The sequence below is a fragment of the Pterocles gutturalis genome, unplaced genomic scaffold (assembly GCF_000699245.1).
Source record: "Pterocles gutturalis isolate BGI_N339 unplaced genomic scaffold, ASM69924v1 scaffold8064, whole genome shotgun sequence".
Classification (NCBI taxonomy): domain Eukaryota; kingdom Metazoa; phylum Chordata; class Aves; order Pterocliformes; family Pteroclidae; genus Pterocles; species Pterocles gutturalis.
This window is the reverse complement of record NW_010128121.1, coordinates 152402-168018: the sequence shown is the minus strand read 5'-3', so window position 1 is coordinate 168018 and position 15617 is coordinate 152402. Positions and strand designations below refer to the sequence as shown.

The 15617-nt window shown below is 41.1% G+C and overlaps 1 protein-coding gene across 1 annotated transcript in view; it reads left to right on the top strand.

Moving 5' to 3' along the window:
- Window positions 1-15617, top strand: part of FNDC3B (fibronectin type III domain containing 3B) — a 160040-nt gene that overhangs the window by 1771 nt on the left and 142652 nt on the right. The window contains exon 2 of the mRNA XM_010079500.1: window positions 7798-7873. Within this exon, the coding sequence (XP_010077802.1) occupies window positions 7798-7873 (76 nt within the window). The remainder of the gene's footprint in view (window positions 1-7797; window positions 7874-15617) is intronic.

Below are 15617 nucleotides of genomic sequence, written 5' to 3'. Positions count from 1 at the left end.
TGAAGCTTTAGTTGATGTATTCACTTTTTAAAAGTGCAGTTCTAAAATGCAATGAAATTGGAATAAACACTTTGATCTTCGCACACAGTAGCAGCAAATGGACTGTGTTAATTGCTCTTAACGTTATTTCTCATGTAATATAGAAGCAACCGTTTCATGTTTGTTGAAAGAGATTTATCTTAGTTACTTGTAAGGCAGGAACAGCCTTCAGATTTGCTTCGCTTAAGAATGACTTCCTTAATAAAGATGGTTTATAGTACCCTGTAAATAGGTGCTAGTTTTATAGGGACAAGTGCTTTTCCAGGGTGTAATTACAGCCTCTATTAGAAGCTGGCAGTAGGGAAGCATCATAGCTGAGCTGGTGGGCGGTGAGGTGTGTGGAGTTTCCCAGACTGTGGCTGGCCTGCAGATCAGTGCCTGCCGCTCTGGGGCCGACTGTAATGCCTTCTGATGAGATGCTCTGGGTGCACTTGCTGTTGCTCACCCTCACGTGTTACTGGATGTGTGAAGCCTCAGCCATGCCAGCGTGGTGGAGCTGTGCTATGGGCTGCACCTGGGAACACTGAGCTTCAGAGAAAAGCTTTTCCTCAAAAAATCACTCCTTATATATGTAGAAAAGAGCAGGCTGGAGCTGGTGAAACCCCTTAGCTTTACCAGCAGCCAGATGGAGAGCGATGCAAAAGGTAATTCTGCCAGTAAGCAGTCCTGTAGTGTAAGGGAATTGCATAGGAACACTCAATTGTTTATCTTCCTGGGGATAAGTGCTGCAGAGTTAGGAATGTCTCTGACTGCTTGACAGTAATCCCTCTTCTCTAGACTGCCCAAAATGGCATTTCTAGCACTGGCTTTTTTTTTTTTTTTAAGTTTCCCACACTTAATTTCCCCTGCTGCTGACTGTGTTTAATGCTTTCATGTCTCTTCCACAGCTGCTGCTTACTCTGTTTCTGCTCCTAATCCACTTGTAGCTCCTGTGGGGGTTCGGGGAGCGATAATTAACCTTTTGGTCCAAGAATTTCAATGGTTTCCTGTAGATACTCCACTGCAAGCTCTAAAAGGCTTGGAGTGTCAAGTGGAGGGGCAGCTCGCTGTGCCATGGCACGTCTGTGCGGAAGGCGATTTCGTTTGGGAAGTTTTTCTTTTGGCTTGGTTTGCCCAACTGCACCTGCAGTGGTGTGGCAAGTTTTCTGCTTGCCTGCTCTTCGTAAAGGTGGATTTACCAAACCCTGGCTTTCCCCTCTTTGGCTCGAGCCCAGACACTGTAGGTTAGTGCTGGGTGTGCTTGTTCTTGTCTGTTAGGGTCACACGCTTGGAATAAGGGAGACGAGAGTACGTCTGAATGAGGAACAAGATTTGATACCTTCCTGTAGCAAAACAAGTCTGTGCACCTCGCAAGAGCTTGAAAGCCCTTAGTGGGGTTTTATACTATACCTGAACAGCAGCTGAGCTGAGGGAGTGAACTTTGTGCCTAAATTTAGAGTTGCTTCTTCATACTTTATTGAAATTTTTTAATATATACTTGCAGAGGGGGGATATTTATAGACTTTATAAATACTTCTAGGGGAGGGGGGGATGCTTGCACGTGGGAGGCTTGTTTCAAGAAGAAAAAGGTGTGTAACTGGTACACATCTGAGTTGAGGAGCATCAGTCCATGAAAAATGGCTACCAGGTAAAAGATGATGAAATTCCCGTCTGTTTAAACATACGGACTTTTAAAGCAGATTCAGTAGTGCTGGGCATTTAGACTAGACAAGTGGCAGATGAATAGTGTTAGTGAAGTTAAACCATGGGCAGTGATTGCTATGTAGGAAGACTTTAGAATGAATTTTTCTGAATTTTAACTGAAGGATGTTGGTGGGCATACTCCGAGGCTGTTCTAACAAATATGTTTCTTTGTGAATGCAGTGAAACACAGAATTTTCTAAAACTTTGTATGTTAAAATTTCTTGCTTATCAGAGCAACTTCTTATGCAGATACCCAGATTTTTATTTTTTTTTTTTTACTGCTTGTTTGGAGTGTGTTTAACTTGTGATGACTGAGAGGGTTCAGGACCTGTCCCTTGTGGGCTTTGCTACCAGTAGCACTCATCATAAACTAACTGGATCATTTAATGTCTCTGTTTTCTGTCCTATTGAAAAAAAAGGTAGTTAAACCCAGAACACTGTTATCAAAGTATTAATTTTTAAAAGTCACTGTTTTATTGTTCAAGATGTAGCATATTCCCTGATTTTTCTTACTGAAGAGAGCTTAAAAATATTTATACTACCTGTTCCCATATGGCTGAGGAGGAATGCATTCCTGAGAAGAATATTGCATGCAGAATGATATGAATTCTTTGGTCCTTCCTGCGGGACAGAGCTGGAAAATCCTCCAGATCAGGGACACAGTCTTTTAAAGTAGAATAGAGAATGGACCCAAGTGATTGTTCTGGGTTTTGGTGGTGGTTTTTTTATTTTGTTTTGGTTTGGATTTTTTTTTCCCCCAGAGATGCAATAGATTCTAAAATTTACGCACTGTAGGAATTGTAAATACAGTAGATTTTAATAATTGAAAACATTTGTGAGGAGCCTGTGCCTGCATCCCAGATGGTGCCTGTGATGCCGTGCCCCTCAGCTGTATGAAGCATGGTATATCTAAACAGGGAGGGGAAGACTTGCCATGTTGGGAAGCGCTTCGGGCAGTGTTTTAATACACCAAAGCGATTCAAATGGCTGTTTGACCCGAGCAAGGAAAAGGTTCTCATAAAGTGGAAATATTTTAAGGCAAGCATTGGATTGTATTGCATCGCAGGGATGCAAATGAATGTCATCCTGCTTGCTGCTGCGTCCGTGCTCACGGTGATGTGCAGCAAAGCAGGTAGGAGACAGTGACCTGTTTTGAGTGTGAATTTTCTTCTGTGTGGTTAAAAAGCACTTGTATAAGTCAAGCAATACTATAAAAAATAGAGAATAGCCCTTGGTCCTTATCAGGTAGCATCTTCTGTCTTTGTATGAGACTGTTTGCCCACAAGGTATATATATTCCTGAACCTGAGCTTTAAGCCAGTGTTAGGCTTCGTTGATGGTTTGTTAGTCTCCTCCCCTGCTCCCAGTAGGCACGAGAGTTGCATAGTGGGAACAAGGAGGACACAAGTGACGTGCTTGGCTCATCATGAAAACTTAGTCTGGACATGGAGCAATTATTGCCAAATTGGGTGTGTGTGTGATTATAAATATTTATAGTAACTATGCAACTTAGTAACCTTAATCAGTCTTAACTAACAGGACTTTAAATAAAATACAGTAACAATCTTAAATGCAAAATAAATGCAAAAACCAGTGTGTTATGGAGATAGCAAGCTTTCTCTGAGGATGCAGTGGGTAAAGCTGGCCTTCCAACACCAAGTCAATTAATCTGCTAAAGCAAACATCCCGGTGCTTTTTAGGGAGAAGAAGCAGCTTTTGGGATTGTGCTGCTGACACCCGACTCACAGCTGTCACAAGCTGCAGCTTTTTGGATGTGTGGAGGCCGGGGGAATGAAACTGAGCTGAAGTGTCCTTGGACCTCAGACTGCACCCTGGTGATACTGCTGGGCAGCAGCTTGGGCTCAAAGTGACTTTCCAAGTTATCTCTCCTCTTATTGCCATCTGATAAACATGCGTACTTGGGATGATGAATTTTGGAAGAGACATAGGGCAATTAGAGATCATCTGTGTTTGTTTTCAGGAAAAAAAAAGTTATCTTTAGACTTTTTTTTCTTTCCTCAGATGTTTGATTAAAAGCTTCAGAAACGAGGTTCTCATGAAGATCCCTTGTGTAGAAAGGAGGGAGAAAAGCTGCATTTCAGGCTGCAGTATATGGTTTTGTTGTTTAGGAGGACGTGGGGAAAAATAAATCTTTGAATTCATTTCATATAACTTGTATAAACAAAAGAAGTCACAGTGTGCCTCGAAATTATTTATCCCAGGCAACTGGGACAGATTGAGGGCGTTGGCTGGAAAATGCCCAGTATCTAATACTCGATGTGTGCTGGCTCTAATGGTTTGACCTCAACTGTGCCTTGTTAGTCAGTGCTTCGCAATCACAAGCTCTCAGGGGGTTATGCACAGCACGAGCTGAGGGCAGAAGGGTTTGGGTGGTGGGGTGAATTAGGGCGGCAAACCCCTGTACCCCAGCTTTGGGCGGAGAGGAGAAGCTAGTGCTGGGTTGCAGTGTGCTGGAGGGGGTCTGGCTGCGGTGGGGGGCAAGTGGGGGGGTCTTGCCCAAGGAGCATCCTGAGATGCTGGGAGTATCCTGGGAGCTGCTTCTGCGTCTGAGGCCACCTTGGGTCTTGCGTGCTGATGTGACAACCATCATCCCTTTGCATCCAGCCCTTGCTCTGGTGCTGACCCACACGTCGGCTATTCCTGTTCACTCTTGACACCACTGCCTTCCCCCAGCAACAGCACTTGAGTATTTTCTTCCACTCCAAAGGTGGCTGATTTGAGAGTTAGTGCAGAAGAATGTCTTTTAATATCTTCAAAACTTTTTAAAACATTCTAGGAAATGACAGCTGCGCTGCTTTGTTCCAGTGCAGTTCTTGCCTCAGTGTAACTTACAAGTCTATTATGTGCACTGGTGGTTACTGGTTTTAGCACGTGATTTTCTGTATCACTGTAGCTGGAGGTTGATTTCCTCACTGTTCAGAGGAACCCTGCAGAACTGGAGATGGCCTTTTCAGCTGCATGCGAAGGCTTGGTGGTGCAGGGCCTTGGGTTCTCTCTTCTTGCTCCTTGGCTCTTAATTTTTCTGAAATTTTGCTGAAGTGAATGAATTTCACAAATGTTGGTGTTTCTTCTTCTGTGGCACAGAAAACCACTACTCTGAAGGTGCAGATCTGGTGGGGCTGCCATCACTAGGTGCAGAAGACCTACCTCGATTAATAGAAGTCAAGTTCATTGACCTCCGTTGAAAATCTTTGTGCTTATGTATATATTTAAATATCCAAATTTCAATAAAACCAAATTGGTTATGGCTTTCAGCCTTGTGAAGTGTTAGGAGATGAGATGGTACAACTCGTATGCATTTCACAAATATAATTTTATGAACATTGAAGCTGAAAAACTTACTCAAGAGCCTGGGAAACCAGGATGAGTTTTACTGGATTTTTGGTGAAAACCCTGGTGGAACTCCTTGCAAATCATTGGTTGACAGAATAAAGCACTTTTTCACAGCAGCAATATAATTTTGAAAAGGCTTAATTTCACCTCTATTAGTTGAAAAAATGTTATCCTTTCAATATGTGTGATATTTAACCTCAAAACAAGATCCCAAGTGAAAACATTTTGTGATCTTTTGTGATTTTGTGATATTATTGGGCTGTAGTTAAATTTTGGGCAAAATAATAGAGTCTCTCCTTTGGACAGGCCAAGTGGAGTTGTCTGTTGTTATCCTGCAGCATGCGGTGGGGATCTTTGCTTTCTGACCAACTGAATCCCATGTTTTGTGACAGTAACTGGTGTTGAGGGTTTTTTTGAAATAAATACGAAATCTTTAAGCTGTTGTATTCTGGAAACTGTTAATATGGAATTATTTCCATATATATAACATTTTAATTGAAGCTACTATATATCTGTCCCAGGCTCTCCCGAAGGGCTCATGATGGGAGGATGAAACCATGGTGGCCACTGCCCTTTGGGAAAGAAATTTGTTGACGGAACAATTATTTTGTGTTAAAAACTTTTGTAATTAGGCAAGCATAATGCTGCTTTATTTTGACCATCATAAGCAACAGCTGTTATTTGGGATATAAACTTGAGAAGGGGTTTTTCATGTGGAAACCCAAGGAATTATTTCCAAAGCACAACTGTGGGTGTGCTAGTGGAGGCACTTGGGCTGGAGGCTGGCCTTTGCAATGATGCCTTGAAAGGAATTTGTAAATTGTACCCTTCTGATAACTAACTCTGGGGCAGACGTGTGCCTCATGTAGTAAGAGGAATCCCTCTCTCAAGGTCAGGCTTACATCTGGCGTTAAACTCAACTCCTCACTTTAGGGAAGAGATCGAGCTTTTCATGTACAATGCATCAGACTTGTTAGGTTATGTAGGGGTGTGGTTTGAGGAGCTGGAGCAAGTTCGAAAGATGTGATGGTGTGCTAGAGCGTCTAGTTTATGTTAATCAATCATGTTAATAAATAACAAGGTTTAGAGCAGTTGGTTTAGACATAAGGCAATGAGCTAATGAAATGCCCCATCCAGGCTGGATGAGGCTTTGAGCAACCTGGGCTAGTGGGAGGTGTCCCTGCCCATGGCAGGGGGGTTGGAACTGGATCTTTAAGGTCCCTTCCAACCCAAACTTCTTTGATTCTTGCCTCTTTGTGTCCAGGTTTATGGTTTGTTGTTTGTTTTTTTTTTTTTTTTTAAGCCAAATGACACTGCTTTGCTCTGGCTTCTTTTGACCTGATGCCTGTATCCTGTTGTGGATAATCCACATCTATTCAGAGCAAAAGAATGCTTAAATGCTGTCGCTTAAATGTTGATTGTTTGGAGATTAGGAATGGAATGGCTTTGTGCCTCCTATCTTTTCTGAGCAATTTACTGTGCTCTGAATGCTGGATCAGATCCACCCTGATCAGTGCTCGCAGAGAAATTATTGTTGCAGACAAAATAGCGGCTTTCGTGTGTCATTTTTCTGATTTCCAGCTAGTGCTTTAAAAATGTTGCTGGAATAATGGGTTTCAGTAGGATTACTGTAATTCAAAAGGTCATCTAGGCAATAATTGTCTTATGTGTTTAGTTTACGACATTCAGAAACACAACATTAATCCAAATTCTGTCTTTGCAGATTGAATTATGAAATTCTGCATGCAGGTGTCCCAGTAAAGACCAGACCTAAGTTTACAGAGCGTTTTCACAAAAAGTTATACATCTAAAATCTCAATTTATACCAAGATTAAGTCAGACTTTTGTTTAACTTCTGACATTGCAAAGTTAACAGCAGTGTGTTTAAAATATTTGTGTAAAAGTTTCACAAGGAGCAAGAGAATGAGGTAAACGATCAGTAGTTCCCAGTGAAACTCTCTGTTAACGTAATAAACCTGAATCATGAGTTTTAAAACCATGATTTTAGACATCTGAAAATTAATAAAGATGAGTACAACGTACACTGAACTGGTGTGTGTTTTGGTGCTTCCTGGTCTTCGCAGCATTCGCATCATCTGCAGAATTGAGCAATGGGAGACTGGGGTGATATTTTGATTATTTAAAAAAACTTATTGTATCTGTTACTAAATAAATAGTTTATTATTGATTCTGTGTGCAACCATTGAACTGTGTGTGTGTGGATTTTGCTTAGCTGAGATCTCGTATGTGTAGGACTGAAGGATAAGTTTTTAAAAATGTCATATGTAAGCTCTCCTTATACAGCAAAAAACTTTTGTTCCTGTGAACTTGAAATCCCAATATGGCTTGGTGCTGCATGCTGGAGTTTGTTATGAGCTGTCTGCTCTCATGTGCCAGTGGTCTAAAAATTTATGTCCTTAGCTATCAGCTTTTGGACAACTTAAACACAGGGTCAAGGGTTTGGTGTGGAACCCAAAGCCATAATTCTCACCTGCACACAACTGAGTTACATCTTTATTTCAGCTCTGAAAATTAGATAAGTAGGTAGCCTTGAAATCTGTACTGGATCTTGGACCATGCTGGTACCCAGGGATGTAGTGTACCAGTCTGTTCCCTCCCTGCCCCCCATATGTCTTCCAAAGTATGGATAACAAAATTGTTGGGTTGGGAAAATTTATTTTTTGAAGATCCCAATGAAACAAATGTGTTTTTCTTTCAACAGGTCTTTTTGGTTCAAGTTAATCCAGGTGAAACCTTTACAATAAGGGCTGAAGATGGAACCCTGCAGTGCATCCAAGGTAAGAGGATACAGGATGTACAGACGAGCACTGCTTGCATTATGGAAAACTTGTTCTCTCATTTCTACAGAAATGTGGTATGCAGTTCTGAAAATACAGTGAACCACTTAAGAGTGAGAAGTTGCAGACCTGACTGCTGTCCATGTTATAGGTTGTTAATATCTTGAAATGAGTCGTGAATTTCTTGCATGTTCAGGAGGTTTCTCTCTTTCGGTTATTTATCAGCTTTTAAATTTTATATATATACTTAATTTCTTGTAACCAAATAAGAAATACCGATCAGAGACCCCAAGTTAGACTGAAAATTAGTAACAAACTAAGTGGGTATCTCTGGAATTTTTTTTTTTTTCATACAAGCATTGGGAGGGATAGAAAATGAGCAGAGAAGTACAGACATTGCAGAGTGCTTGAAGAAGTCAGATTGGATTTGAGCAGAATGTTAAATTGGTTCTTTAGAATCAGAGCCAGTTAATTATGTAGTATTGAATAAAAGCATGTCTTTTGACTGCTGCTTTACCTCTCTGTAAAACTGTGCTAATATGACAAATCGTGCTTGTGTGTTTTATAAGAGAGAGCCCACACAAAGTCTTTTTAACAGGTCTGGAGGGAGAAGAGATAAAAGACCTTTCAGATTGTATATTGAGCACTGTGGAGAGGGTTTCTAGCTAGCAGCAAATACCGCTTTGAAGTGAAGGAGGTATTTCCCTAGATATAGTGCTGTCTATGGTAAATACATGAAGATTAAATTAAATCAGAATTTAAAGGGAACAGACTTTGTGTAGCTGTACTGCTAATACTGTTTTCAGTGATTTTTTTTTTTTGAGCTTATACCATTATCTTATTTTTCTGAGAAGGGGGGTAGGTGGTGTTGCCTCCCCCAGACTTGCCAGGATTTATACCATGAAGCAGCAATCTCAGTGGGCTATTGATTCAAAAGCCTTCTCTAAAAAAACTAATGGTAAGGGAGGGGGGGGTGTCATTTAATAACGATTGTATAGCTAGTGAATTGCCCCTGTGTTTTGACTGTGAATTTCAAATCTACTCAAGAAAGCCTGTTTCTTAGACTGCAACAAATGCTAAAATCGTACTGCTCCAGGATAACTGTTTTCTATTAAAATCTGGCCTAGAAGGGACTGCTGGAGGTCACCTTATCCACCCCTCTGCTGCAAGCAGGGATGGTATCAGAGGTGGATCAGGTTGTCCACCACCTCCTGAGTTGTGAAGCTCTCCGAGGATGGAGGTTGCTCCCTGGGCAAACTGCTCCAGTGCTGCACCACTCCCTCAGGGAGGAGTTCGTCCTTTGAAATACTTGAAATTTCCCATCTTGTGGTCTCTTTGCATCTTTTCTGTGCTCCCCGCACCCCCCCCATTTAAATAGAGGAGGAGTTAGTGGTTGTTGCTTGGAATTTCATCCCCATGGAAATAAGAAATTAATAGTTGTTTGACATAGAGGTTCAGAAGCTTCCCTGAACACCATCCAGGATTATTCAGTCTTGATGAGCAATAATAGCAGCAATTTAAAACTGCTTGTTAAGATTTATAGCCAACATGCTGTGTGGTAAGAAATTGGTCCATGTGGCAATTAACAGAGGAATAAAGCTGGCTACTCCTTTTATTTGAAATGAATGCTTTATGTTGGTTAGTACATTAAAAATTTCCATTACAAATGTAATTATGACACCATTTATTTATAATTTTTTTCATGCTCAAAGTGTTGTTCAGACAGTGTGTTCAGATGACTGCAACTTGAAACCTCCTGGTTCTGTATTCCCAGTAATTTAACGTGTTTATGCTGATGGGGGTGTTTGGTACTCATCAGCAGTCTTTCATAAAATTAATTCTGAATTCATAGCATAAGATTGTCTCCTTTTTTTTTTTTGGTAGAGCTGTAATATTGACCACCAAAGCACATGTGTTTATTTGGATACACTCTTTAAGTTAGGTCTGAAAATTCTGATATTCTTTTTGTGCTAAAGCTTTGACTCCTCCTTTATTGTGAAGTATTTATGTTGATGATACACATACATGCTTCAAACTCAGAAGAGCACCTGACTGTATTTGTTGTTGCTTTTTTATTTTCTTTTGGTAGAGGTGTGTTCACAGTGCAATTGTGAAACTTAAATAATGTTAATAATGATTTATCATGGAAGAAACTAATCAGACAACAAATATACTAAGGTTAGGATTCGTGACAGTTCTGTTTTTCCTGTGCTCTGAGACAGGCTTATTTTGTGTGCAGTGTTTTTGGAAATTACACACCCCCTTGCTCCACAAAACTTAGGTCTTTTATTTTTCCTGTGCTAGAGTATTGCGTAGGTTTAAAGGTTAATGTATTCCCTATATGCGGGGCAGCACTCAGACAATAATGATGCATTTTCCTTTCCTGCCAGATTGCCCTATGATTGGCAATAATTTTACCACTACGTGAAGGCAGCATGATTCTGGGCAGGGTGGATGCCTGTGAGCTGGTATAGCTCCCTGTTGAACAGACAATGCTCACTTTTTCCTTACTGCCACATACTCAGTGTAATGGCATAAGATGTGCTTGTAAAATAGGATTAATTTGTATTCACAATACAAAGGAGTACTTCATTGTAAATTGTGTGATTCTCCTGAGTTCAGGGAGTGAACAGTGTTACTAAGGATTTGAGATATCCTGACTTGGTTACACTCAATTTTTCAGGATACATGACAGCTTCTCTTTCCTTTCACATGTACCCGTTCTGCAGAGGCAGCTAACTTCACTTACGCAGAGCGACTTTGATCTTTGTGAAAGCATTTTTTTATATATGACTTTTTCAGAAGTTGGAGATCTTCTGTTTGTGCTCCTGGAGCCCGTCCTGGATGTCCTGTGAGCCACCGATTTGTGCCCAGGACCCCCTTTGGCTCTATGGCTGTGGCATATCCGGGGATGGGTGGTGACAATGTGTGTTAGAGGACTGACATGAAAATATCAGAGAAAAGAAGACTTAGTGAATCTTCATTTGTCTTTTCAAGATTGCAAGAAATACACTCATTTGAGGAAAATCTCTGTGGAATATCCTCTGTTTTAAACACCCTGAAGTGTAATTAGCCACTAATTAAGTAATCACTGTTTAAAACCAGGAAGAAGGTCTCCGATGTTTTGGAATAGTGGAGAAATCCTAAATACAAAAAACTCCTTCCAGTTCCTCAGGGTATCACCAGTAAGGTAATCAGTGAAAACTTCAAAAATAAAAACCCCTCTAAAATGCTGTAAAACTGGAATAAATGTGTAACTGAACATGCAATGTCTTACAGCAAGTGCTGTCTTCATTCCCATCTCCTATTTGCATCTAACCAGAGGTGACTTGTTTAAGACATGATTTATAAGCCCCGTAGATCACAGTGCGGGGCTGGATCATGGAAACGACGGTGTCTGGGAGAAGTTTGCTGGTCAGTGGGCATGAAGAGGGTCTGTGGTTTCCTTGAGAGGACAGATTTAAAGAGAGAAAGATAAATCTGGTCTTGTGGAGAAATCCAGCCCTTGAGTACAGGTCTGTACAGCCTTGTCCATTTGTCAGGTTATTCAGGGAAGCGTCTCAGCGGGTCCAGATGCTCTCACCAGGACTGGTGTTATCGGCTGTGTAAGGGTTTGCCTTCGCCATCCCATGGAATAGAAGAGATGCTGTGGTACGTGACTTTTGCAGCCCTTGTAGCAACAACCAAATAAAGGAATAAAGAAAGCGGATGTTGGGGATTAATTGGGAGGAATCTTGTTTTTAGTAGCTGCTGGAAGCTGAAGCGAGTAGGAGACGGGGACGTGCCGCTGCCTGTGCAGGCAGGAGGGATACTCGCCTGCCCACCTGGGCTGCTAAACACTCGAGTCCTTGCTGAATATTGAGGCTGGCCACCTGGCCGGCGTTATAAAGTGGAAACATAAAGCACATCCTTTATTTGTGTGCAGTTGGGTGACCAATCTTTGTTCCTTTTAAGCCATGTGCGTATTAGTGACAAAGGATTTGTATACTTCCTCCAAAAATCGCCGCGTCCCTGGGGAGCAGGGGAGGAAAGCCCCGCTCGTCCTGTGCTCGTCCCACCCTGGCTGAGTTTTGGGCTCTAAATGCAAAACTGTACCTCTGTGGGTGGTCAAAGGGAGGCTGATTTAGAATCTTAATTCAGTATTTTTGAGAGATGAAGTGTGTACATGTGCTGTATCATCAGGATTTTAAAAGCTGCTCCTTTTATATAGTTTTGACAGATAATAAATACGTCATAAATATGTCAATACTTTAAATACTTCATTTCCTTTTTGTGTTTTTCCACTTAATTTTTCACAGACTCAGGACTTGACTGTTGCTGGCTCTGGAAGGAAAGGACAAGGGCAAGGCATATCCTCACCCGTTTCTTTGCTCAGCTATAACTGCAGAGCTTGTATTTCCTTTATATGAAAGATTGTTTCTAGCTAGTGCTTTGGGGTAACCAGACTAAATGAAATATGGAACAGGGGGACACCATGGATCTGATCAACTGCAGAATGGAACCAAAACAGCTCCCCTGTATCTGAAAAAAAAATTATTCTGCTTTCTGAATTTCAGAATAAATACATTCTGGGTGAATCTGACATGTTCAGGAAATTCCCGTTTCCCTACTCACTGATTGAAGACTGGTGTTTTTAGCCAATATCCTAAGATCTTTAGTAGGAACTTCTGTTGCAGCATGAGAATCATGTGAGATACTAAATTACTTAAAACTACAACGGTCTGTGCGTAGTTTGGGGCGGTGAAGCTGTACCCAAGAACCTGTTCAGTGCTTTTTCATCCTTGAAGGCAATAGTGCCAAGCAGTCATGCACACTGTGGTATGAGTAATATGGATAAAATGATTATTCTGGTGCCACTTGAACTTGCTTGTCACTCACATGTTGAAAAAACGTTAGTACAGCGACCTTAATGCAGGCTGCGTGATGCTTTTGTCCATTGGTCACACAGAATTGCTTGGTTATTGCCAAATGTACTTTCTGTTGCCGTCCATTTAAGCGATACCCAAGCTGGGTCTCATTTTGTGCCACACACAAACCAGACTTATGCATAGCATGTGAAAAGCCTGTAACAAAGATAGAAGGAAGAACAGGTAGCAGAAAAGCATCTGGCATGATAAAAATGGAAATTCCTGAGTGTATTCTGTCTAGCCCACGCTGTTGAAAGTGCCCTCTGGAAACTTATTTCTGGTCTTTGTTCAGTATCACAGCACTAGGTTTGGAAGAGTGAAGCATTGAATTTATAGGCAAAGAAAACAAATATACTGATGAAAAGAAATTATGCTTTAATTCTGGCATTGCACAGGTGAGCAAGGCTCTGCATTAAAGGGGCTTTTGTTCTGTTTTTCAAGGACAAGATGCAGATGTGCATTGGCATGGGGCAGTTGTAGTGTGAATATCTGTGTAATAGACAAGAACCTAAATTGCCTTTGGGTGGTTCCATTTTGAAATGAAAGCACGATAATAGACATACACTCTTTACTAATACTGATATTTGTTTCAGGTGATATTTTCAAGTTTTTTGCCATTGATGCTGAACTTGAAGCTGTACAGAGCCTTTGCTTGTTCTTATCTTGTAAACCAAAGAATGCACGAGTTAAATTTCAGTGCTGCTTTTTCCATGGCTCTAAAAGCAAGTAACTCAAGAGAAAGGCCAGAAGTATGCTAAAAATCTAGCAGTGGTTTCTCAAATGAAAGATTTCCTGGAATTATTATTCCCTTAATTTGGTGGGTGGGTGTGGTTTGGTGTGGTAGTGCAAAGGCATGGATAATATTAAAGGCTGAATAGCTGTAGTTTTCTGTAGGAAGAGTGTGTGTCAGGGAAATAAGGCTGTTCAGTCTAGTCTAAGCAAACAAAAAAAAGTATTTATTTTTTTTTTTCCTTTTAGTATGAGATTGGAAATGAGGAAATGAGTCAGTTTCTTGGAGGGAAGGAAAGAGTTGAAAATAGATGGGATGTGGTGTAAGCAACGGAGTGATAACTGTGGCGTGTTCCTGGGTGGGGACGGAGGCACCAAGAGGAGGGTAGTGAAGGACGCAGGTGAGGGAACCGGTCAGTGGATGTTGGATCAAAGATTGGGATTGATAGATGCCTAAGGAGGTGGAACAAAAAAATACAAGTTATTTTTTATTACTCTACCTGTATTTCAGGTACTTTTTTTTTAGGGTTTGGTCACCGTAGAAAATTAAGGTCCTGATTGTGCATCATTTAGTCCTGCCACATGCAATAAGTAACTTTCACATTTCCATACTTTTGTGAAACTTGTGGTAAAATTTAAGGGAGAGCAAAGGGATGCCAACTCAGGGTAGGTTTTTTTCCCTTGTTATTGTCAGTGAGACCGTAGCACCATTCTCCTTTCATCTCACAGGTTTTGTTTTTAGCACACTACAGTAAAGTATAGCAAATGGTGTAAGAAACCAAAAGTAAGCAATAGGATGCCTTATTTACTGCATGAATAATCTTAGTTTCTCCATTTTAAGTCTGATAATACTAAGAATAATAGTGGAAATTTGTTTCGCATGTGTGCGGATTAAATCTTGAATAAGATGCACCAGCCCTGGTAGATTTGCTGTGTGGAATGTGCAGTCCTTTAAAAATCCCTTTTTATTCAACTATAGTGAGGTGGTAGCTATTATTTAGTAGAACTCCCCTGATACAAAATAAAAGAAAAAAGAAGAAACTTGACATAACTAAGTTTTAATTTGGCTTCATATTACCAAATCCTAAAGTTTGAATGTTTTTCAGTACACACTCTGAGGAAATATTTTTTGAAACACTTTGAAATGTAGAAACTCGAAGCATTATGTAAGACCCTTGCTAGCGGTCTGTATCCCTGTGCGCTCGGAGGGATGCCCCCAGCCTTTCCCAGCCCCGCAGCCTCTCCCCAGGGCAGGCAGGGCCGTGCTGCCTGCGCCACGGGTGCCTCTGCTCCAGCCAGCGTGGGATGTGACCTGGCAGCCAGCTCTGCGTCCTGCTGACGTGGCCTCGCTTCGGCGGAGCAGAGGGGCAGGGGCTCGATCTTCAGCAGCTTAAGTGAAGACTCCAACTATTCCAGTTTGCGTCTGCAAGTATACAAAAATGGGGTGTTCTGCTTCACAGCAGAATGACACAGAAATGAGCAGAAGTAGTTCATGAAGTTTGTCCCTCGGTAAAATGAAGATTTTTTTTTTTTTTTGGTATGTTTTTTTGAATGTATAAGACTCTGCTGCTGGGAAATGCATTTATCTCTCAAATTAGGACAGCAGACTTTAAAGACAAATGTTAGAACATATGGTCTGGACTATAATTTTAGACTCTTTTTGGTTTTGTAAATATGCAGGACTTGTGTTTGGGGTTTGTGTCTGTCCTTATTTTACTTGTGTGTGTGTGTGTATATATATATATATGTCTGAAAGGATCAGTAAGTGTGGTACATTCAAACTAACTTGAAGGGCACTTGGAAAGGCAGTGTCTCGTACCAGCATGCTACCAGGTTTTAAATATCTCCCAATATCTACGGATCTCCCCCTGAAGCACAGCGAGCCCCTGTGAACGTATTGGTGTCTTAGGAATGCTTTGAGTTGTCAGTGTCGGTCCTGCTCAAATGCAAATAATCCTCCATGTGCAGACCCATATATTCCAATCAATGGTGTCCGTATTTTAAAATCCAAGATCCACATGTTTTACCCAGTCTACTCAGACTGCAGACATTGCAAACACCTTAGTCAGTGTTTTTAGTCTTTTTAAAGTGTATTAGTGCAGCTGTAG